Source organism: Fibroporia radiculosa (assembly GCF_000313525.1).
Source record: "Fibroporia radiculosa TFFH 294 genomic supercontigs, scaffold49, whole genome shotgun sequence".
NCBI lineage: Eukaryota > Fungi > Basidiomycota > Agaricomycetes > Polyporales > Fibroporiaceae > Fibroporia > Fibroporia radiculosa.
The window spans coordinates 21,138-47,859 of NW_012133167.1; the positions used below are offsets into that span (position 1 = coordinate 21,138).

Below are 26,722 nucleotides of genomic sequence, written 5' to 3' on the forward strand. Positions count from 1 at the left end.
ATCCTATCGCTCAACGACTTTGAATCATGCCGGACAACCACGTCGAATCGAATGTGCATCCTGATGCACCCATACACGAGGGAACTCATTCTAGCATTCCACACCCTCCACCCGAGGATCATCCACACAACCACCCAAACGTGAACAAGCCCGTACCTGACACAGGCTGGCGCGGCCAGCCTCAAATCCCGAGCAGAGACGGTGGCTCTTATGAAAAAGACTTCCTTCACAAACCTCCTTATGAGTGGGACAGTGACGGCGACCTGTTCAAGCCAAAATATAAGTCGTAAGCACATTACAGGTAAATGTCGCTGATATTGTACTTAATTATCATGAGCTCTTGATCAGACAGTGTTGGTGTGGCAACTTGGCATTCGAATTTCACGGGAACCCGCTGGATGCGAAACATTGTCACTGCAAGCAATGTCAGCGACTACATGGCGCACCTTTTCAGTGGGCTGTCATATTCCCTAAGGTCAGAACGCATACTCAAGTCAAATGGACTGCTGCTTACTGCAGATATCACCAATAGACTTCAGTCCGAATGGTTCAGAACAAAGACGACAGCTTGCACTTCTTCTCTACGGAAAAATTGATAGGCACGCATAGCGTTCCCTGCAAGGTCTCGTGCAATGTTTGCCGCTCACCTGTCTTTGACGAGGGACGCAACACCGTGCTGGCCTACCCCTCTTCGTTCCAGTTCTTAGACTACAAGATACCTCTCGACTTCCAACCCACCGCACACATCTTCTACAGTCAGCGGTATGTCCTACCTGGTTCCTTCGAATGGATCGGCGCTAACAGTCACACAGGGTGATGGAAGTACCAGATGGCGTTCCAAAGTGGGCGGGCCACAAAGGTGACAGTGAGCTATTGCAGGAGCTCACCGAGGAAGAAGGGTACGTTCTGTATAATCTTCCAGGAAGAAGGACTCAATGTTGCCTTGGGACAGCATCATGCCTAAATACAAGGGCAGAAACGCTGGTCCGATCTCAACTGGCAGGAACGACGTCTGAGGCGATATATCCACGGTGTTGCGTCGGAGGTGGAGTGTAGTGTCCGCAGGAAGTATGAGCAGCTAGTATATACACGCATCGTTTGGTTCAATGGCAATTGTCAATGGTCCGTCTTCGCCTCTTGAGATTTATTCGCGTAGGGTCACGTTCACGTGACGTACATAACGCAAATGATCTGTCACAGCTCGTTCTGCCATTTCTGGCGCTCTCTCGTTTCCACGGCTAGCGCTTATATCCTTACGGCTAACTGCTGCCGCCGGTGACTGCTTGGCTCCTCAATGCGTTGACAATGGCTCTTTGTTCTGTCCTTGCAACCCTCACTCGAGACCATACTTTCTTGCTTAGGCTTTGAATCTGTCTTGTTATGTTACGTAGATATCTCGTAACATTGGGAATCCGAGTTCTCCTGTCCAGCCCACTTTGTTGGGCTATCAGCGTGGCTGAAATTCAGGGCTCGTCGTTTCAGTCGCCTTGGGCTGGACAGACTGTTCAAGATGTAACGGGGATAGTTACCGCTAAGGTATGCTTTCTTCCTCTGCATCAGAGATAGATCGGTGCACATATTGTGCGTGCGGGGTTCGCAGGTATCAGGCTGAGGTTCGTGATGATCCAGCCTTCAGTGGTCCTCTGCTATGTTCCATCGTCTCTTGACCACTTTATCTTCCTGGAATATATTGCAACAGCATACTAATATTCTTATGGCTTTGCATCTCGCATATATCAGGATAAATATGGAGCATGGATACTTGGAGAGCGCTCCGACGATCTTCGCGTGTCGAGTGGCTTACGCATATATGGCTCCTCCGCTATCAAGTCTGTTTCTATTGGAGACGAGATCTCGGTGTCTGGGCGTATCACCGAGTATCGTCCCGCATACAGTACCAATGATCTTTTCCTCACTGAGCTCGACCTCCCACATGACGTCCGCATACTTTCTCGTGGCAACAAAGTGGAACCGCTCGTCCTTGGAAAAGACAGGATCCCACCCACAAGCAATCTATCTGTTGCCGACACGGGGCGAGACAGTTGGCTGTCAGTTCCAGGAAATGTGACACTGCTGGAGAGCGTGAATCCCATACTGCAGCCGGAGCTGTACGGTCTTGATTTCTGGGAAAGCTTAGAAGGAGAGATTGTCACCGTACCCGCACCTGTTGCTTTAAATTTCCCGGACAGATTTGGATCTGTGTGGGTGCATGGCGACTGGCCAGTGGAGGGGAGGAACTCGAGAGGCGGGCTAACTCTGACGTTCTCTGGTGGGTTGGACGATGAATAAAGATTACACATGAGTACTTTACTAATCAGTATGTTATGCAGGGGAAGACGGCACGCCCGAAGCTCATCCAGGAGCTATCCTCATAGGACACCCACTAGACAATACACGAAACCCACGGACATCAATGGGCACATTATTGAGCGATATTACAGGGATTGTTACGTATCAAGTACGTTTTCAACCATATGATTATGCCGGCTTTGAGACCAATGTACCTTGTGTTTTGCAGTATGGAAGCTACTACGTCCTCCCACTCACGGCACCAAGCATTCTCACTATTCCGGCTGAGAAAGTGTTTCCCTCGTCTCTGCTATCTAGCGGACGACCATGTGAGCTTACCATCGGTGATTATAATGTAACTGTATTTTGTATTTGTTTTCATCACATCGTCCCTTGACGTGATGTCTCTTCTGCAGGTTGAGAACATGGGCCCAAGGTCTCATCATATTGCTTCGGTGGCAGAACATATCGTCCATTACCTGAACTCGCCAGATATTGTCTTTGTACAAGAAATACAGGATGACTCGGGCGCTAAGAATGATGGTGTAGTGTCCGCAAACAAGACGCTCAGCGCGCTGACGACGGCTATTGCGAAGGCCAGCAAAGGCGATGCTCAGTATAGGTTTATCAATGTTGAGCCAGAAGATAATGTTGATGGTGGGAAACCGGGTGGCAATATCCGTGTCGCATACCTGTGAGTCTTCTGACTGTACAGTATGGCGCAGTCAATTAACCGTACTTCAAATGCTTCTCAAAATTCTGTAGATGGCGACCTGAGAGTGTTTCCCTGGTACCTGGATCACCGGTGGGCAATGCTACGCAGGGCACGGAAGTTATCATAGATGTGGAAGGCCAGATTCATCTCAGGTATGCATATCCATCCTGATATGCTTTATCTTGATTTCACTGGATGCTATTTCTTAGCTACAACCCTGGCCGCATAGACCCACTTAATGCCGCTTGGGAAGAAGCCCGTAAACCAATCGCAGCGGCATGGCAGACTACATCTGGAAACCGTTTCTACACTGTGAATGTCCATTTCAGCTCTAAGCGCTATAGCTCGTCCGTGGAGGGTGATGCGCGACCACCCATAAATGGGAAGAGCGCTCAGCGCTCGGCACAAGCGAATGTCACGGCTGTAAGTCTCGATTCGCGTCGGGTTGATAGAACGAAGGAGTGAATTGTTTATCAGAACTTTGTTCACTCTCTTCTTACTCGTGACCCTGATGCAAGCATTATAGTGGGTGGAGACATGAACGAATTTCTTCAGACGCGCTCCGTCTTTAGGCCTTTTGCAGGGTTGCTCACAGATATCAATAAAGTCGCTAATGTGCCCTCGGCCGAACGGTACACCTACGTATATGACCATCACGCGCAGGAGATCGACCATATTTTCGTGTCGAGTTCAGTTGCTGCTCGCGGAGCGGAAGTCGAACATGTACATGTGAATACGTGGGCCGCGAGTGCAGGTGCAAGGGCGAGTGACCACGATCCCAGTGTCGCAAAGGTTTGGGTGTGTGCACCTGAGCCTGGACTCGGACTTGAACAGGAGGTGGATGGTGCGTGTCCTGATAATGAAGAGTATTACGATGTGGCTGATCACTGTCTTGGACCCAGGTCCGGAATTTCCATCGTATATGTATGAATACGACGATAACGTGCAGGTCGTACTGTGAGGGCGTCGCTGTGCCGATGGATCCAGTGATACCATATGTGTATGAACTCTGACCCTAATGTATATTGATATCAGATGTTCCTGTTCATGTCTTTTATGTGTTTGACGTTGTGGGAAGAAGACACTGCATGGGATACATTGTGGGCTTGTCTATCAGTGCTGCTTCTGATTCACGTTCTATTTGCAGACCTACTATCCCCTACATATCGTTTATGTCTCGAATAGGTCAATGCAAGCCAATTAGCTGTTAGTGTCTTCCAGATGCGTTCGTGCTCTAGCATCGCACGGCATGGCAGATCAAGTTAGTGAACGGCGCGTGTTCAAATTTTAGTCCATTTCTCCAGAGCTCTGAATACTTATTGTCCTGGAGGCTACGTTATTGTTGCGAAGTGTCAGCGCGTCAAGGCCATGTGGCCAATGCGACAGTTGCACCAGTTCGTGTAATACTCAAGCGCAGCTGTCTTATGAACATTCGATTTCGGCATTTGTCTTTACCTCAGTGATTGATAGTTATTGACAGCGAGAGAGCGATATCGCAGGCACCTCCGACCTGTTGCGCTTTCAACTTCATCCAAAAACTCTCAGACCTCTCAGTCACACCTGCAACGGCGGCTATGGGGCACAAACCGACACGAAAGTTCACCTGAAGTCCTCGTTATGACTACAGCATATACAGCTCTGCATCGAGCTGGTTTGCCTGACCAACCAATTACGCCTCGACGTCAACTGGACAGAGACAAATACATTTGGCTCCACACTCGACGCAAGGCAGCGGTGTCGGTTGAATGGAAGATTTTGTCGAGCAAATGCTCGAAGGCTTGTCGCGTTCTCCCGCCGTGGGCCAACTGGCTCTAGCATGGGCCCCATCCAGCCACGTGGAGCTCCTAGAGCTCTGGCTGCTGAAAATTATCCATTTATCCACACGAATCATGACTAAATGACCATGATGTCAGATTGATATGGCTGATTCTGTACAGGCCACTACTAGTAAGTACCTGCTCTCTTTATCGTCATAGTATTCTAGTCACATATCACGTTCTGGCCATCATCTCTAGCTGGTTTAAAATGCTTTCATCGTGATTCGTGAACTAATGTGTTGCGTGAAGGATTCAGGCCGCCGATGCGAGTCCATTAACATTCACCACCTCCAAGAAGAAAATCAGGTAAGAGCCTTGGCCGGTGAGTGACTTATTAGGTACAGGTTCTATGTGTATCTTGTAATACCGACGCAGACTCCTGAACTAATGTTTTTCACGACATCACTCGCTCCCACTTTTGGCCAGCTTTTGTCTAACAAATTGAAGTTACGAGGAAGCCTGAGTCCATTGCGGCGCAGATTCTGATATAGATTGTCCCGGGACAAGCTTACCAGATCTTGATCGGGTCCTCACTTGGCTTCCAATTAGAGTAACCCCAGCCGACAAGCCAGGTGTGAATCGTAAGCCTTTTATCCCCTGGCGCAATTCTCGTCTCACTGGCCCTTTTAGACGCTGTATATAGCGTCAACGCAATATGGTGTGCTACAAGTCGCTGCAATTTATGACTAGTTAGTCACTTGGCTTCGGCGTTCCTGTAGAGGTGCCCGAAAAAGACGGTCAAGTGTCCCGAACCCCGAGATACTTTCGGTGCACGCTCACCGTTGGTTTGTCACGCCCAACTTACCAAATGGCATACGTTGGACTAGAACGAATTTGTCGCCGTATATTATCACGCATTGGCGGTGGCAATATACCATGGCCCTAAGATGCGCCTTCGGCCTCGGGAAAGAGCTTGGTAATGTCTTTTTTTCATCTCCACATAAACCGTGGCAGTGATAATGGGCTCGTCCGCTATTTGCAGATTTTATCTTCCAACGAGCTTTTTTGTATTATAGCTCGCCCCATGATTAAGCTAGGAAAATCCACTGTCACATCTGAAGAGAAGGCAGAGACGTACACTTCTGCAGAATCAGCGCCATTAGATACTGAAGTCAAGTCGTCCCATGAGGACGATGTTGCCGCGCCTTCAATATCGTCATCAAAGCCAGGTTTTGATATACCTAACGGGGGAGTGGTCGCTTGGTTGCAAGTCGCCGGGTCATTCTTTCTGATTTTTAACTCATGGTGCGCTCTACTCTTTGATTTCTCAAAAACATTTAATAAACGTTGCGCATCTAAAAAGGGGAATCGCGAATACCTACGGCGTATATCAAACCTTCTATGAAGAGAATATTCTATCTAGCATGGCGCCATCCGCTATTTCCTGGATAGGATCGATACAGGGTTTTCTTCTTCTCATGTTTGGCGTTCTTACTGGACCAATATTCGACATGGGATATTTTTACTCGCTGCTCGCGGCTGGGACATTCTTAATCGTCTTCGGGATGATGATGACAAGTCTATCCACGCAGTACTATCAAGTTCTACTTTCCCAAGGAATTTGCGTGGGTCTAGGTAGTGGCTGTCTGTTCGTCCCGAGCGTGGCCATTGTTGCGATGTATTTCAGCAAGCGACGAGCATTCGCGATCGGCATTGCTGCTAGCGGAAGCAGTATTGGTATATATTGTGCCCTGCTGAGCCTTGTATATGTGTACTGATGGGATAGCCCATAGGAGGTGTCATCTACCCAGCCATTTTTCACCAGCTGCAGCCTAAGGTCGGCTTTGGCTGGGCCACCCGTGTGATCGGGTTTGTCGCTCTCGGAACTCAGATTTTTGCCCTCGCCGTCATGCGGCGGCGCAGCGGGCCCACCGCCCCACGACAGATCATTGACAAGACTGCATGGCGGGAGGCCCCCTACGTCCTCTTCGCGCTTGCGACATTCTTTGCCTTCATGGGTCTCTACATCCCCTTTTTCAATATCAGCACATTCGCCGAGGGAAAAACTGGCGCGTCCGTCGAGCTAGCGTTCTACTCCGTCCCAATCATCAGCGCGGCATCGACATTTGGGCGCATTCTCCCTGGTCTCATTGCGGATCGCGTGGGCCCGCTGAACATGCTTGCACCATCCTCTGTGGCTTCAGCCATCCTCGTATTCTCGTGGGCGGCAGTGCACAACGTAGGTGGACTCGTCACGTTTGCATTGTTATATGGCCTCGCCTCGGGGGCAATTGTATCGCTGGCACCATCCGTTGTCGCAACTCTCACACCAGATCTCCGTCGCTTAGGCGGGCGGATTGGCATGCAGTTTAGCATTGCAGGTCTAGGATTGCTGATCGGAAACCCGATCGCGGGGGCCATCGAAAATGTGCAAGAACGAGAATACTTGGGGGCGCAGATGTTCTGCGGTGCTATTTTAATGGCATCTACTATAGCAACAATTGGAGCTCGAATCGCAAAGACGGGGCCTCGGTTGATGGTGAAAGCATAGTCATTAGTTGGTGTTGTGTCTGGGATTTCCAATTCAGAATTATGAGAATATCATTAGTAGTAGATAAATGCATAGGATAAGTCGCATATTGTAGTATTGAAAGTATGCAAATGTGTAGAGACCTAGTGACGAGATGAATTGGAGCAGATGAATCTTGGATGAGTGTCTTCAATGTACAAACTGAACAGGCTGATAGCGTGTGAAGGACACGCTCGAGTGTTTCTAATCAACCATTTCATAATACAACTCCATCTAATGGGTCGGTGGCGTAGTTGGTTATCGCATCTGTCTAACAAGTGTGCACAGAAGGTCCTCAGTTCGAACCTGGGCCGACTCAGTTTTTGTTCAGAAGAACAAGCATCTAGCAAAGACAAGCTTGTCATTTGCACTCATTACTTCACACCTCTGGCAACCGTTGTAAAATGGATTTGTGATATTACCTGATCCTAACTGGAAACTACTAAAGGCTCTGGCTGGCTGTGAGCCTCCCCGAATTACCTCCAAGGCGCGATCTCGCCTTTTAATTGTTGCTTGTTACTTCCATTATCGCGTAAAATCAACGATGCACTTACTTCTTCAAGTAAATCGCTGTCAACCACAAGAAGGGTCTCTACCTGCTGGTCGTTCCATGGGACGACGCTCCAGCGTGTCGGTATATTCTGCGCGAAGATACACACGTCTTCGGGAATATACCTCCCGAACTCCGTGTTAAAATCTTCGCGCAACACACGTTCCTCTGAGAAATTGTCGGTTCGAAGGTGATTTGGCAAAATACATCTCAATCAAAAACACATACCTTCGGTCATCGCGTTTAGTTGCGCAACCATGCCCCTAACAATATTCTCCGCAGTCTCCCTATACTGGCGCCGACGGTCCAACTCCAGGAGGAGCTTGCTGTAGGAGTACTGGTACGATGCGAATTGATGATGTAGCTCCTCGATCGGAATGAGATGTTGATGCAGCAACGTTAAATGTTCAATACTTTCGTTCTGCTAGAATAGCTGTTATTTAGTTCACCTGCGCGTATAGCGACGTACCTCAACGATTTGCTGCCGCTCAAGCATCTCAGCCATAATATCCCCGAGTTCATCCAACTCGTCGAGAGTACAGCGTAGTTGCCCTAATTGCTGCTGCGCTGTCTGCCTCGCACTTAGAAGCTGCTGGCTATGTCCAGACGAAACCTTAGCGTTAGTTGCATCACAGTCACAGCAGACGTACTGAGACGTCTCGACGATTACTATACTTTCCTCCAACTCTGTCACAACCGCAGGCAGCTCGTTCGTATCCCGATGCATCTCTAAATTGCGTATTGCAGACGAAACGAACCTTACTCAGCGAGGCAAGGGCATCGATAGGAGACACAAAACGCACGCTGAATATCTTCTTCACTAAACTCTTCCCCGGCCTCTCGCTCGTGTAGTGCAGTGAACATTTGATCATAATGTCCTGCAAGACTCTCTAGGAGGTTTGCCATCTTATGCGACGCGACTTCTTGAGCTACGAATACATCATTGACAGATGGCAGTGGTGCACCATCAGGAAGAGTGATCTCAATGTTGGATATAGTACCAGACAAGGACTCTGGATAGTCGGACGTTTTCGCCAGAATTGCCTAGTATTCCAAACATTTCAGTGGACAGTTCAGCTCCAGAATCAAACGGTCGCACATCCAAAGCATCTCTATCGCTCTCTATACGATCGAGGGCCTTCTCAATGTCGCGTTCATTGACGAAGTCGCGTAATGTCTTCCAGGAGCTACGGGCACTGTGTGTACCGTTTACCCTTGGCCGCGCAACTGATCGCAGGGTGTGCGTAGGGCTTTGGTCAGGCCGTTGTTCGCCGAAGAGTCCGGCACTATCCTCCTCGTCAGAATCGCGCTGATTACCGAATGGCGAGATGTCGGATGTAAGGGAGGCATGAAAGCTTGGAGGAACAACTTGCGCGCCAAGCGATTCCAGTATCGTGTCAAGAGCGTCTGTACGCTGCGAGCGTATCGCGTCCCATTCCTACCGACGGACGTGGCAAGCGGACTTGAATAGGGCTGAGCTCCTGCGGTCGCTAATGATGTACTCACTGCAACTTGAGCCTCGAATTGAGTGCGTTTCTGTTCAATGCTCTTCGCGACCTGCGCAGCCATCTCGCGAAAAGACAACCTGAGCTTGCCAAAGACATACTCTAGACCAAGCGGCACACACACCTTCAGCTGCTCAAGGACTGCGTCAGTGATCCATCTGACCTTGGCATCCAGGGCGAGTACGTCGACAGCAGTCTGCGAAGACGCGGACGAAAGAGCGCTGGCACGAGCACATAAGGCCTCACCGTGCTGCAAAGCTTTCTTCGATTGCAAGACAAGAGAAACAAGATGAGGCTGTCCCGGAGAAGAGCAGACCGGGGGCGATGTCGCCATGGAATGGAAACTCATAGTGACCCACGCAAGAGACACGAGATATAAAATCCGGACAAGTGATTCAAGCTTCAAGCCGCGAGACTGGCCTTTCCCGGGCCGTGGCATCTGTGCTTTCGGCCACTTTGAATTGAAGACGTCAACGCGGGCAAGTAGTCAGACGCCCTTGGCTGCGTATAATTAAGAACGATTCGACTGTCATGATTCTGGTACCCCGAGGTATATTCTGTATATATTACCCCCGGCATGGATAGCAGCAGTTCACGCCATACACTCCCTGCTCTGCCTACTTTGCTGTTGCAAAGTGTCTACCTCGCCACCCTCATCGCTCTACAGCTGCACCGGTCCACTCACTTTGTAGCTTTCCTGGTATACACAGATGCATGTTTTCTCATGATGGCCCTGCTGGCTACCGTGGCAAATCCGCGACGAAATCACATCATGGGCTACGTGCTTATGCAGCATTATTTCACTGCTTTTCACCTTCTCTGGCTGGCGGAGCCTTTGAAGGAGCTCCGCCATGAGCGAGACTTTGTACCAGTGGAAAAGCTTCCTTTCAGACGTAGAGTCTTATGAGTGTTGTGTGTGTGTGTGTGTGTGTGTGTGTGTTTTACAACGTACGCGGCGGCGTCGGATGTAACTATAAGGTTGGCTTCCCAATTCCAGTTCGTACACCTTGTATATCCACTGAGTCCATGTTAGATTGCAAATATCCCTCCTCGTTCGAGCACTCCTCGCTGGAAATTCCTATGCCAGCAGCTAACCAAGGCATGCTTATAGTATCTTCTTAACGACCTTGCCAAGGTCTGGTAGGTATCGAACTATCTTTCACCTTCGCGACAAGAGGGTCGGCGCTCTCAAATCAGAAAATTACCTTCAGCGTTGGCTTTTCACTATCGCAGTGTCTAGCTTGAGCTTTGCACCTCTCGGAATGATATACTCTATCGCTGCCGCCGTCGCTGTTGCTCTTTGTTGGTCGCTGCCCGGCGAATGGCCAGATGTATATGGTGCATGGGCGGACGCGTATACTATCCGGCGGTTTTGGGGGTAAGCATCCAACTTTCTCTGGTCCTCCGATGCTGAAGACTGTGATCGTTTATCATAGGCGGAAACACCACCAGATAGCACGCCGGGTATGCTGAGTGTGACATTTCTACAGGTCATATATGCTGACAAGCTTTCATTCGATAGTTTGCTGCCTCCTTTGGGAAGATGTTCTGTCGTCTCTTGAACCTTTCGTCTGGTTCGTGGGTGTCGTCGAACACACAGCTTTACGTAGGCTTCGTGGTATCTGGACTCCTGCACTGTGGTGGCGATTTCATGGTCAGCCGTTCGGACTTTGGAGCATCGTTTTCCTTCTTCATCGCACAAGCGGTAGCTTTCTCACTGGAGGATACCGTCATCGGTCTCTTTAAGAAGGTGGATATGAGACTCCTGAGGCGATCAGAGCACTGCTTGGGGTATGTGTGGGTTTTTGTGTGGCTCAGTTTTTCGGCGCCCTGGTATGTGGGCTGGGCGGTGAGAGCTGGAGCCATTGACGTGAAGAAGTTACCGTTCTCTCCCATCACGCTTCTGATGAAGTTTGTGAGAATTGACCTTTGATTGACCTTGTCGAATCTGTGAGATCTGTGACTGAATCTAAGAGGATAATGTTGTTCTTCTTACGGTACTTGACTATATATATGAGATGTACTGCATACATGCGCAAGAATACGATATTGAACCAGAAAGGCCATTGTTCGATTTCGGGAGTGTATTGGATTAGAGACCGCACAACGAAGGGTCTACTAGGAGCTATAGCGAGAGTCGGACAGGGTATACATTCGATCCTGTTGTACTTGCTTTGTTCCGTGCCCGTTGGCCCGCAGGTCAAACGTACATATATATACGAAGTCGCTCAGTGCCTCTCCCCCTTCTGCGAAGTTCTTCAAGCTGGCACATGGTTTTTTATTCCGCGTCGCGGGAGCGCTTCTCGCGCAAGACACGGAGTCCTTAGACTCGCCGTAACAGACGAGACATGAGTGACCCACACTGGCAAACGGATTTCAAAAATTAAAATGCGGCGCAACCCCCAAGACATGATGCCGGCTACTTCTCCTGACTAGTAGGAAAGGGCATACTGTACTTATCAACCCATGGCACGGGCGGCACATTAATCCCATGCGAACACATTACCAGCAACACTCACATACCCCTTGCACACAAGGTTCACACCATTATGAGCCCTCAGCAAATCCAGCTTATTCGCCGATCGTAAACTAAGTGTACTCAACAACGACATCATACCGAAAACATAGATACTACGCAGACCCCACTTAGTCGAGCATGTTGAGAAGAGCGCGAGCGAACAAGGCACGCTCAACCTTCTCACCGTCCTCGTGGTGGTGGTGGTGGCGGTGGTGCTCACCCTCCTCGCGGAACTTCTCGCCGTGGTGGTGGTGGCGGTGGTGCTTGCCCTCCGCCTCCTCGCCATGGTGGTGGTGGTGGTGGTGACGGTGGTGCTCGCCCTCCCCACCGAAGTTCTCGCCGTGGTGGTGGTGGTGGTGGCGGTGGTGCTCGCCCTCCTCGTGGAACTCCTCGCCCTGGTGGTGGTGACGGTGGTGACGGTGCTCACCGTGGTGGTGGTGGTGGTGGCGGCGAAGACCTTCCTCCTCGTGGTGGTAGTGCTTGCCCTCGTGGTGACGACCAACCTCCTCCTCATGGTGGTGGTAATCACCCTCGTCCCCGCGGCGGGAGAGCTCGTGCTCGTGGTGACGGTGCTCCTCGTGGCCGAAGTGCTCCTGTCGCTCATCCTCGTCGTGGTGACGGTGCCCCTCGTGGCCGAAGTGCTCCCGCTCCTCCTCCTCGTGGTGATGGTGGTGGTGGTGGCGGTGGTGCTCACCCTCGCGGAGGTGACGGCCCTCCTCCTCTTCCTCCTCCTCGTGGTGACGGTGCTCGCCATGGTGGTGGCGGTGATGACGGTGCTCACCGTGGTGGTGGTGGTGGTGGTGACGGTGCTTGCCTTCGTGCTCCAGTCCACTCTCCTCCTCATGGTGGTGGCGGTGCTCACCCTCCTCATACTCGCGGCGGGAGAGCTCATGCTCGTGCTCGTGTTCATGCTCGCGCTCGTGCTCGTGGTGCTTGTGCCCGTGGTGGTGGTGGTGGTGACGGTGGTGGCCCTCGTATTCGGAGTGCTCGTGGTGCTCAGGCCAACGGTGCTCCTCTTCGTCCTCATAACGGAAACGGTCAAGATCGTGGTGGCGATGCTCCTCTCCATGATGGTGGAAATGACCGTGGTGATGATGCGAATGGAATTCCTCGTCGCGATCTTCCCGGAAGCGACCTTCATCAAGACCATGCTCGCGCTGCTCTTCAGCGCGCGCTGCCAGCTCCCGCGCAACGAGAGACACACGGTACGGGGTGGGCGCGGCGCTGTCAAATAGCTTGAGTATTCTGCTGTCAGAAAAAACAAGTGTGATTAAATTCACCTGACGAAGACGGGAGCGGCAACAGCGGCGGCAACAGCGAGAACAGTAGTGGCACGCATTATGAATATCGTGAAGTGGTATAAAAAACGAAGTCGTGAAGAGTAGGATGAGCGAAAGAAAGTGGTCGTAACGAATAAGCTGTTAAAGAACGAAACAAGTCAAGCTAGAAAATAGTGTTAGATCGTCCGAATAACAACAGGAGGTATTCGAAGTACTCACTATCCAGTACCTGAACTTGGGAAGCTTGGCTCGAACAGATCAACTGAGGGGCTGAAGAAACATTGGTGCAGCAGGCTCAACTTTTATAGAGGACATCCGGCGCTCGAGAGGCCGTCGGCACGCTGTGACCTTCAGGCTGACACCCCACTGATCAAGAGTGATTATCAAAGTATCAGGATGTGAAACATGGGAGGAGCATTGCAAACTCCATTTTGTCCCATCGCCAAATTAAACACCAAGAGTGGTTTCGCACTCTTGGTGTTTAATTTGGCGATGGGACAAAATGGGGTTTGCAATGCTCCTCCCATGTTTCACATCCTGATACTTTGATAGTATCAGGATGTGATACATGGGAGGAGTACCACTTACTTAGCGAGTTGTAGATCCCTTTGTTGAGGTGATGCACAGAGTCGATGTTACACAGCATCACCCGCCAAAACGCGAGCATAAGTCTTCGACAACTCTGGATATGAATAGATATGCTCTGATAAAACAAATCCTTATTGAAGATCAAACTATATCACAATCACATACAAACATATCTACTTACTTATTCACCTTGCTTCATTTAATTTCTACTTTGTATTGCTTCCCTGCGTTCATTTATCCTCGTACAAAGCCGTCCATATGAGAAGAACTTGGGTCGATCAAATGTATTTGCACTTGGACACGATGAGTCACAGAGTTAAAAACTGAGTCGGCCCAGGTTCGAACTGAGGACCTTCTGTGATCATTTGTTAGACAGATGCGATAACCAACTACGCCACCGACCCGATTGTCAAGAGCCACGCTTGCGCAGAGCCTGCTCTTGTTTGTGCATGTTAGATTTCAAGGCTCTTGTCAAATACAGACAAACAGCAGTGCCCGCATCGGGGCTGCAGCCTGTAGCGCAGTGATACATTACCAGGCAGTGTCACTGAATTGGCTTTCATCATGTCCCTTCTTGCCCCAATTATTTGTGACAATGGTACAGGATACTCAAAAGTCGGGTGAGTTTGTTGTAATTCACTTTATACCTTGTTGTTGACTACTCAATCAGGTTCGCCGGCAACTCCGATCCTTCCTTGTAAGCTCATAGTCATTTGCAAGCGATCATATTAGCGAGCTGCTCGGCATAGTGTATTTCCAACAGCAATATCTACTCGCGGACCTGTACAACAGCCAACCCGCTCGGGGCCTGCTGTCCCCCCAAGACCAGGAAATCTCGCGTCCAAGCGCGGAGTGGAGGACCTCGATTTCTTCATCGGCGACGAGGCTCTAGCGAATGCGCAGACGCCTGGATATGGCGTGTATTATCCAATCAGACATGGGCAGATTGAGAATTGGGATCACATGGAGCGGTACTGGGAGCAAACCATCTTCAAGTACCTTCGTGCAGAGCCGGAGGACCACTATTTTCTGCTGGTTTGCTCTCCCTCGTCGCAATTGCTTGCTATTTACTCACTGTTATTTCATGCAGACCGAACCACCTCTCAATCCTCCGGAGAACCGCGAACAGACAGCCGAAATATTCTTCGAGTCATTCAACATTAAGGGGCTCTACATCGCCGTTCAGGCCGTCCTCGCGCTTGCCGCGTCCTGGTCTTCGAACCGTGTCACTGATCGCACTCTCACCGGCACGGTCATTGATTCGGGTGACGGTGTTACTCACGTTATTCCGTGTGCTGATGGCTATGTCATCGGTAGCGCAATCAAGCACATCCCCATTGCTGGCCGTGATATATCGCAATTTGTGCTAAATCTCATGCGTGAACGCGGAGATATGGCTTCTGTGCCACCAGAGGATCAGCTGAAGATTGCGGGTAAAGTGAAGGAGAACTTCAGTTACGTCTGCCAGGATATTGTGAAGGAATTCAGAAAGTACGACCAGGAACCATACAAGTACTTCGAGCGATATGAGGGCGAGCATACAGTAACAGGGCGGGTACGTGGGCTTGCTCTATTCTTCTCATGATCTACTAAATATCTGCTGGGATGTTCAGAAATATTCTGTAGATGTTGGCTACGAGCGATTCTTGGCTCCTGAGATATTCTTTAATCCTGAGATTTACTCCTCTGATTTCTTGACGCCTCTTCCTGAGGTTGTCGACAATGTCATTCAACAGTCTCCTATCGACGTCCGGCGTGGTCTCTACAAGGTCAGGTGTCGCCCGGTGGGTATGCCGCTAAATTAGCTTACATCTCAAATGGCATACAGAACATTGTGCTGTCGGGAGGTTCCACCATGTTCCAACACTTCGGCCAGCGTCTCAAGCGGGATTTGAAACAGCTTGTAGACCGCAGGCTCGATGCAAGCATGATGGCGAGCGGAAGTCAACTTCGCGTACGTTGTTATGTGCGCATCATCGTGTAAAGTGCTCACTTGCGATCGCAGTCGTCTGGTGTTGATGTTGATGTCATTTCGCACAAGCGTCAGCGGTGAGCCTCGACCTCCGAGCATTGTCTTTCGCTGTGCTTATGTTCAATTTCTACAGCTACGCCGTATGGTTCGGTGGTTCCCTCCTTGCTTCCTTGGTCAGCATATCTTCCATGTATAACATTGTCACCTGCGCTAACAAGATCGTCATTTTTTTGCAGCCGGAATTCTACAGTTCCTGCCACACAAAGGCGCAATACGATGAGATCGGGCCTAGCATTTGCCGGCGATACCAAATCTTTGGAAGCGCAACCTAGACGGAAGCTATTGATGGAACTGTGTACTCTCTTATTGTACAATCTGCATGAATCGATCGCAATGCAGCATGCTATTTTGTGATCAAACATACAGCTTGATGAAACATTGTATTTCTTACATTTCAGCTCTCAACTTGAACAGCTACACTGAAAGCCCAAGAACTTCCTATCGCCCAAACTGCAGTACCGTCTCTCTTCACGTGTTTCCGCATCCAGCGTTGATTCATCCCCCTCGAAGGCCTCCGCCCCCCATGCATCGAACGGATTGCAGGCCATCTGCAGGGGTTCTTCCATCAAGTCCAATACGCGAAGCGTACACGATAACATACCTGAAGGACCTTGTCCAGCAATCGTTTACCACTGTCAACGTCCTGCTCGACGTGTCTAATTACCTCTTCTAGCACCCACTGTCTCAGCACAAACCGGGGATTCGCTGTCTTCATCGAATGCTCCCGCTCCGCGAATGCCTCTTCGCCTTGCCCTAAGAGCCACTCCTCCCGCTCTTCCTCAATGCGTGCCGCATATCGCGTCAGCCATGCACCTAGATCCTTCGTCGCTTTCTCTCGGTTGATTATCTGCGGCTCACCACATAATTTGAGGACGCTCGAAATGAACGCGTCGCGGGCCCCATCCGGCGCGGAAGGCCGGAAGAACACGAGACGCCTGAACGTGCCGTGGAAGTCGAGTTTGTGCTCATACATCAGATCCAAGAGGGGTCGCGAGAGCTGGGCCTCGTCGCGCGAATCTAGACGACGCAGGCCCAGACGCTGCAATCATGAATGTACCCTGCACGTTGGCCATCGATCACGGATCCTGACCACAGGACGCACCTTGTGCATTAAGAGACCATACTCATCCGCGCAAGCCTGTTGAGCAACGCGTTCCATGTCGTCCTTGGTGAGTTCGATGCCTTTCTTCCGCCACTCGCTGAGCTTGTCTGGGGAGACATCATTCGTCCAGCCTTGGGAGACGGAGTGCCCCAGTTCTGCTTCGGCACCGATAAGGGGGGCGAGCGCGTTCACGAGAGCGCGTAGCGCGAAGACGCTGGATAGTCGGCGGCGCCATGAGCATGTGTACAGATGACAGTCGAGATAGCTTACACAGCATTAGGTTGGAACTAGTAATGAGGAAGGAAGATATGAGGGAAGAGTTTGGAAGGATAGACAGGATCCTCCGACCTTATATGAATACCGTCCCTCGTGATCATCATGGTTGCATATGCGGAAAGAGTCGAAGACGTCCATGAATGCGTACGGACCTGTCGAAGCAAACCATCGGCCAGAAAACAGCGACGCAGTGGCAAAAACGCACCATAATCGATCGTGAGTCCGAGTACTGAGACACTAGAAAAATCAGTCCCATGAGATAGAGAATGCAGCCCAGAGCGCATGGTGATCGCACTTGTCGGTATTTATCACGCCATGCATGAACCCGTATGCCTGCCACCCCGCTACCATTCTCCCATTCCGGCGTGCGACCTCAAGTACTAGCTCCTTGCCCCATGCCTCTCCGGGCTCATTCCCTGCGCCACCGGACCATCGTACCCCTTCCAGTCGTAACACATTCCGTCCGACAAATTCTCCCAGCACTCGCAGAGCGTCTAGGTGGGCATCCTGCTGCCCACCTCCAACAAACCTGATGTTGTCCGGCGGATTGAGGGCTTCGAATGAACCGATGCGAATGAACGAGGGCGCGAGACGCGTGAGAATGCACGCGGACTCGGTGCGTTCGCGATGTACAGGGATTGCAGGTAGCGAAACGAGCGTGAGGGCACGGGAGGTCGGGATGCCCAGCGCATGCATAGCTGTAAAAGCGAGATCATGGCTCAACACAAGGAATGGCCACGAGACCCAAGCAGAAGTCGCACCTTCAGAACAGAGGAACTCGCGTATGGAAGATCGTAGCACTGCAAGGCCGTCCGCAAAGCGAGAGAACGGTGTGCGTCCTGCGCCCTTGAGCTGCAACTCGTACACCAGCTCTGGCTTCTCGGGATGCGGCGTTGCCACTGCAGTCGCGCCAGCATCAGATGCGGACAGAGCAGGCACAAACAATCGGGACGACTCACAGATAGAAATTGCACGGCCATCCCCCAATTGCCCCGCCCACTGGCCAAACTGGTGCCCGCTATATCGCAGCGCCCACGGCGCCCAGTGCATCTCTGGGTCTCCCTCGGTATTCATGAGCACCGCCTGCCCGCTAACCACGTCCACCAGTTCCTCGCGCGCCGCAACATCTTCGTCCGACGCTGTAGTGGATACGGCATCGTCGCCGTACGCCTTGACCAGGGAAGGTGTCCCCAGGGTCGCGAGCGCGTCGCCCACACTCAAATGCGGGACGCAGTCCCGCAACGCACGCTCCGAGAGCGCGACGAGGACGCGGGGGGTATCTCTCTTCTCCGGATAGTACTTCCTCAGCGCGCCCGGAACGGCCGAGGGCGCCTTTGGCCGCTCGTGCTGGGGCTCGCGTTCCGCAAGCCACTTCTCGACATACGCAGCTTGATCGAGAATGGGTGCGCCGTCGGCGGGCGCGGCGATATGGAACGGGAACGGCAGCGGACAGGGTGCGACGTACGAGAAGTGGGCGTCGTCTGCGAGCAAGTGCGAGCGCCGCTGGACGCTGGGTCGTTCTGCGAGGAGGCTGCGAAAGTCCGCCGGAGAGGTCGCTTCCGGGTCGGGCGTGAGATTGCGCGTGAGGTGTTGGGACAGTGGGGGCAGCGGGAGGGCAGATATGGGGACGACGATGGACGACATCGTGGTGCGGATGAGACGGGCAGTAGGGATCATGAAACTCGCGAGCAGGGATTATGTATGCACATGGTCGACCGGGTTTGAGTACTGAGTACTCAGATCTGAGTGCGCGGAGCGGGCTGCTCCATGCGCGTAATCGTGGATGCACCTGACCCCCTCCCGCGATTGCGCAACACACAACAAAATCCGATTATCCCATAACAAGATCATTACATCCATTTATATCGATACAGACGGTAGTGCTAATAGTTCTATAGTCTTGCATCTTTAGGCATGCTTCTCATCGCCTGCCGCACGCCCAGGTCAGCCAACACATCCTCCGCTGAAGACAAGGCATATCAGCCCAACTCGACAGTCACAATACATGAACCACTCACCTCCGCCTAGCAATGCATCGAAAGGTACCGTTCGATGATACTGTCGCACCCCAAGATATGTCAGATGCAATCGAACAGCTTCACTGAGAAAGCAAGGCATACGTGTTCTATAAAGTGGCCCATGCCCGACTGTGTGATCCCTCGCCCACCAAAAATCTGCACCGCGTCTGTTGCCGTGTCCTGCGCCGTTCGTGTACAGTACATTTTGAGGAACGCGATTTGCCTGCCAAGCAATGAACTGTCAACACCACCATACTCGTGCACAGGAGGACAGGCTCACCCAGCCAGCCTATTCGATTGCTCTCTGTACGACTGCGGAACTCCGTGAGTACTCACAAGGAAAAGAGGCTTGCGTTCACATACCATGTTGCACATCTGATACGTCACGTTCTCGAGCCAATTCTGCCCACTCTCCACCCGTGCAATCATTGCTGCAAGCTTGGAACGCACGACTGCTTGCGAGTTCAATGGCTTCCCAAACGCCTTTCGTTGCGTCGTCCACTTCATACACTCCTCGACGACGGTACGCTGCCCTCGAGTGGAGGTACAGCACATCACCCATCGCTCGTGATTGAAATTACTAGAATACATGAGCAATACTCAATAGTGATCACGAAAGATGCAATCCATACCTGAGCATTACGAAGATTCCTCCGCCCTCTTCACCTAGCGTGTTCTCGACAGGTACCTTGACATTGTCAAGCGTCACGTACGCAGTACCAGCAGCGGGAGAGTAAGACGTCTTGATCGGCTTTGTCTCGAGCCCTTCTGATCGTGGAACAAGTATGACAGTGAACCCGTCTTCAGTCTTGCAACCAACCGTGAAGCTAATGAAAGTCAAAATTTGGACGACGCAGGTTCATCCTAGAGCTACTCACTAATCCGCCCAACTGTACACACGAAGAAAAACGTAAGCTAGACGCGAAAAAGTATCACATTGCGTGCTTACATTCCATTCGTGATCCATTTCTTCGTCCCATTGATGATCCAATACTTCCCGTCTTCCGTCTTTGTGGCTGTTGTCTGCAATCCGAACACGTCGCTTCCTGCATGTGCCTCCGATATCTAACCTTACACCGTTAGTTATCTGTCTGCACTGATCCCCCCCCCACCGAACCAAGACAAGACACATACCGCAAGACAAATGAATTTCTTCCCACTCAATACCTCGGGCACGACGCGCGCTTGAAGTTCAGGCGAACCAAAGTTAAGCACGGGAGGGAGACCAATGACACAACCTGAATTCATTCCGTCTCCATATCCCCTCGCTCCGCATCGAGTCAGCTCCTGTGAGATTATCATCTCATGAAAGTAGTCAAACTAACCGCAAGATTCAGTCACATGAATTCCGTTCACGATGAATCAGAGCTCACCTCTTCGGGCTTGACAACACCATTCATGAGCGTACGACCCTTCAAGTGTTTTCCGGGACCCATCCGCATTGCGTGTAACTCTACTTCACTACAAGAATGTTTAGTCCAAGAGGCTTCCTGAACGCAATTAACGCTTTGCGTACGCCATCTTATCAATGACGCTCTGCGAGGGGCGCTTTCCATCCAGCTCGCGGGCCTGCAGAACATATACGACGATTAATTGGCGACACTAATGTAGAATGTGTTCATGCGCACCTGGGCATCCGGATAGACATACTCGTCCATGAACTTGCGCACGGCCACTTGGAATCGTCTATGGCTCTACATAGCACCCATCATGAGCTTTAAGCTTAAATAGACGCTTCCCGAACTCGCCTCGGTGAAATAAGGACTATAATACCCGTCCACTAACCACGAGGGCTCTGCATACGGGACCTTGCTGATGGCACCGTCGTGTATCGTCGCGTGAATCTTGGGTTCCTGTCCTTGTATGATACCAACCTGCAACCGCTTATACTGGGGACGCTCGAGGACTTCGTGTCTATGCAAGCTGTAAAATACCTCCGTCGCATCCTGACCCGCTGGTGATGAGCAGCATCAGCTCCAAAGTGGACCACAACTTATTGTTTGAAGAACGCACGTATACCCTCGTCCATAAGCACAGACGCCCCTCCTGGGTGCATGTTCCGGAAGCGGGTGATGTCGTACACCTTTGAGTCCACGACGATCCACTGTAGGGCATACTCCGTAAGAAGATGCTCGGATCCGCACAATGATAACATGCGTACAAGGTTATCCTCGGTATTGTGCTTTGTGAATTAGAATAAGCTGAGATCAGCAGATCTCTTCTAACCTATTGCGACACACCTGCGCAACCTCCTCGAGAGTCAATACTCTAAGTTCCTTAGACGCCATTCTTCGTTTATGATTCGTGGTGATGGTGAATGCTCGGGATTCGATTCAGAACGCAGGGAATTGTATCTGGTGAGTATTTCAAGCTCACAGCAACAGTAGACTTGGGCAACTTTGAGCTGGCGAGGAGATGGGGAAAGAATGAAAGAGGAGACTGGCGGACGATGAGAGTGTACCTCCGATCGGCTCTAGCTTGTGATTGGGGGTGCGGTGCACGTGATATGGATATAGCGGAACGGCCAAAGTTATAACTGCATGTCTGAGATCCGCTGGAGATCCGCAATTGGCAGCTCTATCCCAACTCGATCCCAGCTGACAAGAAACATACATCCACATCCCGCAACAATACACGATCAATAACTGGGGAACAACAAAGACTACGAGGGTAGGCAATTAGGGTGTCTACTGGCTTCTATCACAAATCATAGAGCTTAATCCGTCCAATTACGTACATACCATTCATGCATTGTTCTTCCCCACACTGATACCCAAATCCCGGAGCTGCCCCTGCTCGATCTCGTACACCCATCCGTGCACCTGCAAATCCTTCCCCCGGGCCCATGCGCCGCGAACTGTTTCCGACTTGACGACGTTTTGCACCTGCGCACGGACATTCTCCACGACAAGCTGAGACACGTCGCAGCCGGTGTCCTTTGCGATCGCAGTGAGAGGCGCAAGCCAGCGCTCAAGGGGCGTGCTCGGGGGGCCGACGGAGGTAGCCGCGTGGGCGGCGGCATGGCAAGCGGCGGCGCCTCCGCATTGAGTGTGACCCACGACAATGACATGGGAGACGCCCAAATGGTCGATAGCGTAGGTGAGTACAGAGAGGATGTTGTCATCGGTGAGATTGACTTGGCTGCGCGCATATAATTAGATCCTGCAACACGATCGAAGATGCGAGGATATGACGGACTTTGCTATATTGCGGTGCACAAAGATGTCCCCGGGCTTGGATACCGACAAAACAGACTCGGGGACGCGAGAGTCGGCACAGCCGATCCAGAGGACCTAGAAAACGAAAAGAGATCGCAGGAAGAATAATTAGTCGTGGATTGAGTAAGAGGACGAATTGAAGGAGGAAACGGTGATTGAGACTTCGCCAAGCCCAGAAGGCAGCAGAAATACAAATACACGAGACCACTTGATTCGCTCGGTCGCTGTGGAGTTCGAGACCAAGCATTCATTGCCGACACTTATGACGAGGCGACGTACCTTCGGAGATTGGCCCTTGGCACACTCGGTGAAGAATCCGGGTTCTGTTTTCTCGACGTCCTCCGCCCACTGGGCGTTGTTGGCGAGCAGACGGGCGAGGATGCTGTCAATGGCCATGGTAGGGCTTGGTAGGGGGATGAGGGGTTGGCTGTGTGGTGGTGGGAGATTGAGAGGCGAGTAGATATATGCGTGGCGCAAAGGGATACGTTTTCAAATTGTCGTTCGAAACTTGTTGCGCTCAGGCTGTTGCAGCGACTGTTCTTGTCACATGATGCCAACTGCGGAGACTTGAGCGTCGGAGTCGCACACATCCCAGCGTGCTCGGGATTAGTGCGCTGTGACGATATCCAGCTGGTTCATATGACGCAGAGCACCCGCATATAAAAGAGCGAGTGCTGGCGGAGAAAGCGGGCCCGGACAGAAGCCACCAGCGGACTCGACGGCACAAAGAGGCTCTACTCCACTCCTGACGGACCGAGAATGCACATTATGTACAGCACCGTGTCCACGGCGAGTCGTCGCAGAGGGCGAGAGGTCTGCTGACAAGTCGATTTGTTTTGAATTTGACAGGGCTGTTCAACGGACCACGGTGCAGCGCGTGAGGCACCTAAGACCAGAGATCGCGCCGCTGCCGGGCTCAGGCCACTCGGGTCTTGGCAGTGCCAAGGTAGTTACCCTGCACATCGTCGTCGTTTACACTTCGCATTGACCAGGCAACCGTTGCTTTCGACTTTTGCCTATGCCAGTTGGCCGAAAGTTTTGCTGTCGTCAACAGCGGGCGTCGGTCTGCTCTCGTACCCAGACGTGTCGAGTGACCAATTTCGTCGCCATTGACCAACATCCCGAGGCGGTACCGACGCGTTTCGGATTTCGTGCACTGAGGGCGCATCCCGCTGATCAGATTTCCTGACAATATGGCCAATCAGGTACGCCTACCCGCACAATCGCACAGCCCGACAATCGACTGCACGACCCATATGCATCAAGAAACGTGACTCACAGCATCACTTCTCTCCGCCGCCGAGTCTCCGGAACAGCCCTCCGCCACGCTCATAAATACTACTACGCGCCCGTGCTTCTCGAGATACGTCTTTTGCCTTTCCGCTTCAATCATGCGCCTCGTGCTTTTGCTTTCTCTTTCATCCTTTTTTCTCGTCTCTACCAATGCTCTGCGCTTTCCTTTGACCCGACGTGCTCCTCCTCCGTCTCCCAGGTCCTCGACCGTCTCTGTCAACCAGAACTACTCGAGCAATTTCGGCTTTACAGATGACGATATGGTTGGGTACTCCGTGACTATCTATGTCCAAGGACAACCATTCCAGGTGTGTGGCGATGGTGGCGCACTTCTCATCCTTCTTTCTCGTTGCTCAGCAATGTTGCCCATTAGGTCCGCGTGGACACAGGCAGTGCTGATTTGTGGATTGATACGACGAACGTCACTCTGCCGGGCCTCACTGATACTGGCACTAATGCTACAATCAGTTATGTGTACGTCGCTCCCCACACGTCTGCTGTGACCCGGAGACCTTGACTCCAACCCTCTCAGTGATACCACCGAGGCGTCGGGTCCGATTACCCTTGCCAATGTAACTTTGGGAGACTTCACCGTGACTTCACAAGCACTCAGTACGTATCAGCCGACTTCATCCATGCCATTTGACTCATGCGCGTACGCTCAGTCAGCGCATATGTTGCCAATGCGTCTGATCTCGGGTTTTCTACCGGTTTGCTTGGCGTTGGCCCGTATGTCTGTCGATTTTCCTATTTGTACCGTCATAGTAATGGTCATTCTTCAAGACCTTTTGCGTCTCAAATTGTTGTTGAACTCGCGGGTACCTCGTTTCAGCGTAGCAGCGCCCCGTTCATGTCTAATGTTGGTGCAGCTTCAATGCGTTCTCTCTTTCTCGTCTGAAAATTCTTCCAGTTGTTCCACCAAAATCCGAACGATGTGCCCTTTGTAACGTTTTTGCTCTCCCGGTCGTTTGAGCTGATCTCTGAAGGGGGTGCTATGACAATCGGTGAGTGTTCCTAGCGACAGAGCCAATCTCTCAGCTAATTGCGATGATGTTTATAGGGGAACTTGTAGAGGGGTATACTGACGTTGTCGACCAGCCGAAGCTTCCTGTAATCTCCAACGCATCATGGCAAGTTTTCATGGACGGTGTCTATGTAAACGGAGAGCTTTTTACTGGTCATGGCGTGAGGTTGGTCTTGGACTTCCTTCAAACGCAGGGCACTAATGTGGTGTCGCTGGTGCATTAGCACTGGCTTGTCTAGTGCGTTTCAGCAGCCTAAAGCTGGCCAGACCACTATGATCTTGGACACAGGCTCGACCCTCGGTAAGCATCAGTGATCAATATCTTTGGGTAAATTAACTTATTACACACCAACAATGCCTAGGGTCGGCGCCTTCATACTACGTTGATGCGATGTATAAGAATGTACCTGGGGCCCAATGGAGCGATGAATGGATGACCTACCAGGTTTCATGCGATACAAAAATCAACATTAGTATGGCGCTTGGGTAAGTTTGTGTGTATTGCTATGGAAACCGTTGGCGCTGATTTTGCCTGAGCTTAGTGGTCAAGAGTATCCCATGAACCCTATTGACGCCACATGGATCAATGTCAACGATGATGGTAGCTTTGACTGTTTTGGCGCCTTCTCATACAGCGCCGCCGATGCGGATTCGGGTATGTCTCATCTATTGCCAAGACTCGGTCTATTCATGCGATTTGGCTTGTGAAGACTGGATTCTTGGCGATACCTTCATGCACAATGTTTATAGTGTTTTCTACTACGGCGGGAATTTCACCGGTACCGGAAACGCAGACTCATATTTGCAGGTTTTAAGCGTAAATTCCCGCCTGCCTGTACTTTTATCCCGTGAGCTAACTCGATCGACACAGATTACGAACAAAGACGAAGCATGGGCCGAATTTGACTGGCTTAACGTCCAGCGCATCGTACAGCAAGAGTTGGCTGCCTACATAGCCACGCCTACCTCTGAAGTCGCATCACAAACGGCCACATATGCTCTTACTTCTGTACCTTCGACATCAACGCCCCAGACGACGAGCACTGCCGCGACGAACAAGGATTCCGAAGCCCTCGCAGCAGACGTCGCGGGCACGCCCTCAGCATCCACGGCGCCGCTGTCGGACGACTGGAGTGAGCTTCTGCGCAACTCGTACATCATCATCGGACTCCTGGGTGCTGTGCTGCTGCTCTTGGTCGGTGTCTTGATCAAGCTCGTCTTATCGGCGAGGAACGGCCGGTATAAGCAAGTGCCCACGGTTGTCCCGCCCATGCACTTCGAAAAGCCATACGAGCCCGAGAGCGAGGCGTTCACAACCCCGTATGACGACCTTGCGCGGCCACTGCCATAAATTAAAACCCTGATTTATGATGCTCGAGATGCTATGGGTACTGGTCTGTGCTTAGCAAGTAGCTGGATTTTGCGATGATCTAAGTGTTGTATTTATCATTTGTGCTGTTGGTACTGCATACCATCCTTTAATTTCTACTGGGTGAGAATTTATTTACTGATCAGGACGTTTTGCGGCGACGGTGATAGTGTAGACTCGCAGGCCAGTCGGACATGGATTGCACTCGTTTGTCTTCGTCGAGGGCATCTGAAAAAAAAGAGTTCAAAGGTCAGAACGGCTGGGAATGAGCCTAGTGTATATAGTACTCTGTTCGAGAGCTTTGCAAATGTCATAAGCGACCAAGTTGCTGCAGGCGCGCGCCTTCTATATCTTTTGAGTATAAGTTGACGCCGTGCACGAGATCCTCATCATGCACAGGTTCCCGGGACTCGTAGTGACCGTTGGCAACTGCGCAATCTACAGTGTTGCCAGTTGTCCAGTGACGATTGGTAGCTAGACTTACGAATGCCTGCTCAACCGACTCTTACTCGCAGGTGAGAAAGCTGTAGTCTGGTCACTTTGATGAATATCCGGTGGTTCTTAAGCTAACTTGAAACCGTTGCATGATTTGCAGTCTTCGCCAACTCGCGGCCCCATC

The 26,722-nt window shown here is 51.3% G+C and overlaps 9 protein-coding genes across 9 annotated transcripts; 5 read left to right on the plus strand and 4 right to left on the minus strand.

Moving 5' to 3' along the window:
* Positions 1-26: 26 nt before the first annotated feature.
* FIBRA_00167 (uncharacterized protein) lies at positions 27-3,965 on the plus strand (the record flags this gene model as incomplete). Its single annotated transcript, XM_012322066.1, has 13 exons — positions 27-286; positions 349-475; positions 533-762; positions 813-899; positions 1,452-1,536; positions 1,741-2,269; positions 2,331-2,458; positions 2,519-2,644; positions 2,706-2,983; positions 3,055-3,156; positions 3,214-3,427; positions 3,482-3,848; positions 3,907-3,965. The coding sequence occupies 13 exons, from the start codon at positions 27-29 to the stop codon at positions 3,963-3,965; spliced, it is 2,592 nt and encodes an 863-aa protein (XP_012177456.1).
* A 1,880-nt stretch (positions 3,966-5,845) lies between these two features.
* FIBRA_00168 (uncharacterized protein) lies at positions 5,846-7,312 on the plus strand (the record flags this gene model as incomplete). The annotated part of the gene is made up of 3 exons (XM_012322067.1): positions 5,846-6,066; positions 6,125-6,498; positions 6,555-7,312. The coding sequence occupies 3 exons, from the start codon at positions 5,846-5,848 to the stop codon at positions 7,310-7,312; spliced, it is 1,353 nt and encodes a 450-aa protein (XP_012177457.1).
* Positions 7,313-7,806: 494 nt separating this feature from the next.
* FIBRA_00169 (uncharacterized protein) lies at positions 7,807-9,734 on the minus strand (the record flags this gene model as incomplete). The annotated part of the gene is made up of 7 exons (XM_012322068.1): positions 7,807-8,048; positions 8,109-8,304; positions 8,350-8,476; positions 8,531-8,609; positions 8,684-8,924; positions 8,980-9,318; positions 9,387-9,734. The coding sequence occupies 7 exons, from the start codon at positions 9,732-9,734 to the stop codon at positions 7,807-7,809; spliced, it is 1,572 nt and encodes a 523-aa protein (XP_012177458.1).
* Positions 9,735-10,647: 913 nt separating this feature from the next.
* Positions 10,648-13,138, plus strand: FIBRA_00170 (uncharacterized protein; the record flags this gene model as incomplete). Its single annotated transcript, XM_012322069.1, has 4 exons — positions 10,648-10,763; positions 10,822-10,849; positions 10,908-11,176; positions 12,025-13,138. The coding sequence occupies 4 exons, from the start codon at positions 10,648-10,650 to the stop codon at positions 13,136-13,138; spliced, it is 1,527 nt and encodes a 508-aa protein (XP_012177459.1).
* A 1,197-nt stretch (positions 13,139-14,335) lies between these two features.
* On the plus strand, positions 14,336-16,075 carry FIBRA_00171 (uncharacterized protein; the record flags this gene model as incomplete). The annotated part of the gene is made up of 9 exons (XM_012322070.1): positions 14,336-14,391; positions 14,442-14,468; positions 14,521-14,806; positions 14,862-15,326; positions 15,385-15,540; positions 15,600-15,725; positions 15,777-15,820; positions 15,877-15,916; positions 15,980-16,075. The coding sequence occupies 9 exons, from the start codon at positions 14,336-14,338 to the stop codon at positions 16,073-16,075; spliced, it is 1,296 nt and encodes a 431-aa protein (XP_012177460.1).
* A 129-nt stretch (positions 16,076-16,204) lies between these two features.
* On the minus strand, positions 16,205-18,825 carry FIBRA_00172 (uncharacterized protein; the record flags this gene model as incomplete). Its single annotated transcript, XM_012322071.1, has 7 exons — positions 16,205-16,351; positions 16,405-16,842; positions 16,906-17,119; positions 17,176-17,192; positions 17,254-17,333; positions 17,387-17,418; positions 17,477-18,825. 7 exons carry the CDS (start codon positions 18,823-18,825, stop codon positions 16,205-16,207), a joined length of 2,277 nt encoding a protein of 758 aa, XP_012177461.1.
* A 248-nt stretch (positions 18,826-19,073) lies between these two features.
* Positions 19,074-21,487, minus strand: FIBRA_00173 (uncharacterized protein; the record flags this gene model as incomplete). The annotated part of the gene is made up of 16 exons (XM_012322072.1): positions 19,074-19,144; positions 19,200-19,239; positions 19,302-19,422; positions 19,480-19,511; positions 19,563-19,779; positions 19,832-20,026; positions 20,078-20,089; positions 20,149-20,264; positions 20,334-20,519; positions 20,573-20,660; positions 20,716-20,768; positions 20,828-20,893; positions 20,933-21,153; positions 21,213-21,303; positions 21,361-21,381; positions 21,440-21,487. The coding sequence occupies 16 exons, from the start codon at positions 21,485-21,487 to the stop codon at positions 19,074-19,076; spliced, it is 1,578 nt and encodes a 525-aa protein (XP_012177462.1).
* Positions 21,488-21,943: 456 nt separating this feature from the next.
* On the minus strand, positions 21,944-22,813 carry FIBRA_00174 (uncharacterized protein; the record flags this gene model as incomplete). Its single annotated transcript, XM_012322073.1, has 3 exons — positions 21,944-22,340; positions 22,398-22,492; positions 22,697-22,813. 3 exons carry the CDS (start codon positions 22,811-22,813, stop codon positions 21,944-21,946), a joined length of 609 nt encoding a protein of 202 aa, XP_012177463.1.
* Positions 22,814-23,808: 995 nt separating this feature from the next.
* FIBRA_00175 (uncharacterized protein) lies at positions 23,809-26,085 on the plus strand (the record flags this gene model as incomplete). Its single annotated transcript, XM_012322074.1, has 12 exons — positions 23,809-24,018; positions 24,084-24,184; positions 24,243-24,322; positions 24,376-24,439; positions 24,494-24,569; positions 24,621-24,714; positions 24,771-24,900; positions 24,959-25,035; positions 25,097-25,220; positions 25,277-25,389; positions 25,445-25,551; positions 25,606-26,085. The coding sequence occupies 12 exons, from the start codon at positions 23,809-23,811 to the stop codon at positions 26,083-26,085; spliced, it is 1,656 nt and encodes a 551-aa protein (XP_012177464.1).
* Positions 26,086-26,722: the final 637 nt, after the last annotated feature.